At 52.4% G+C, this 389-nt stretch overlaps 1 protein-coding gene across 1 annotated transcript in view; it reads left to right on the top strand.

Annotated features, from left to right (window-relative positions):
- Positions 1 to 389, top strand: part of LOC103277116 (protocadherin alpha-3-like) — a 3017-nt gene that overhangs the window by 1791 nt on the left and 837 nt on the right. The window contains 2 exon segments of the mRNA XM_021707291.1: positions 1 to 164; positions 343 to 389. The exon segment at positions 1 to 164 is cut by the window's left edge and continues 1590 nt beyond it; the exon segment at positions 343 to 389 is cut by the window's right edge and continues 837 nt beyond it. Of these exon segments, the coding sequence (XP_021562966.1) occupies positions 1 to 164; positions 343 to 389 (211 nt within the window).

The raw sequence follows: 389 nt of genomic DNA, 5'->3' as shown, positions 1-389 counted from the left end.
AGGGCACGTGCGGGCCGGGCAAGCCCCCGCTGGTGTGCTCCAGCGCGGTGGGGAGCTGGCAGAGGGTGTGCTCTGGGGAGGGTCCTCCCAAGACCGACCTCATGGCCTTCAGCCCCAGCCTTCCTCCGTGTCCAGTTAACCGGGATCGAGAGGAGCAACTGGATGTGAACGTTGATGTCTCTGCCAAAGTGAGTACTTTTCCTTTATCCTTTCCAAAATCTCTTTGTTTTTCATGCCTTGCGGGTTGCATTCTTTTGGAAACATGTTAATAGTTAAATATGCTCCATTATATGTTTCATAATTAAAGTTTTTGCGGTTCCTGGCTTGCAGTTAAAATGTTAGGATTTAGCCGGGCCCGGTGGCTCAGCCTGTAATCCCGCGCCTTTGGG

This window comes from Carlito syrichta, unplaced genomic scaffold (genome assembly GCF_000164805.1).
Source record: "Carlito syrichta isolate Samal-C Ts95f unplaced genomic scaffold, Tarsius_syrichta-2.0.1 Scaffold316481, whole genome shotgun sequence".
Lineage (NCBI taxonomy): Eukaryota > Metazoa > Chordata > Mammalia > Primates > Tarsiidae > Carlito > Carlito syrichta.
The sequence above is the reverse complement of the archived record's forward strand: the minus strand, read 5'-3'. Positions and strand labels throughout refer to the sequence as shown.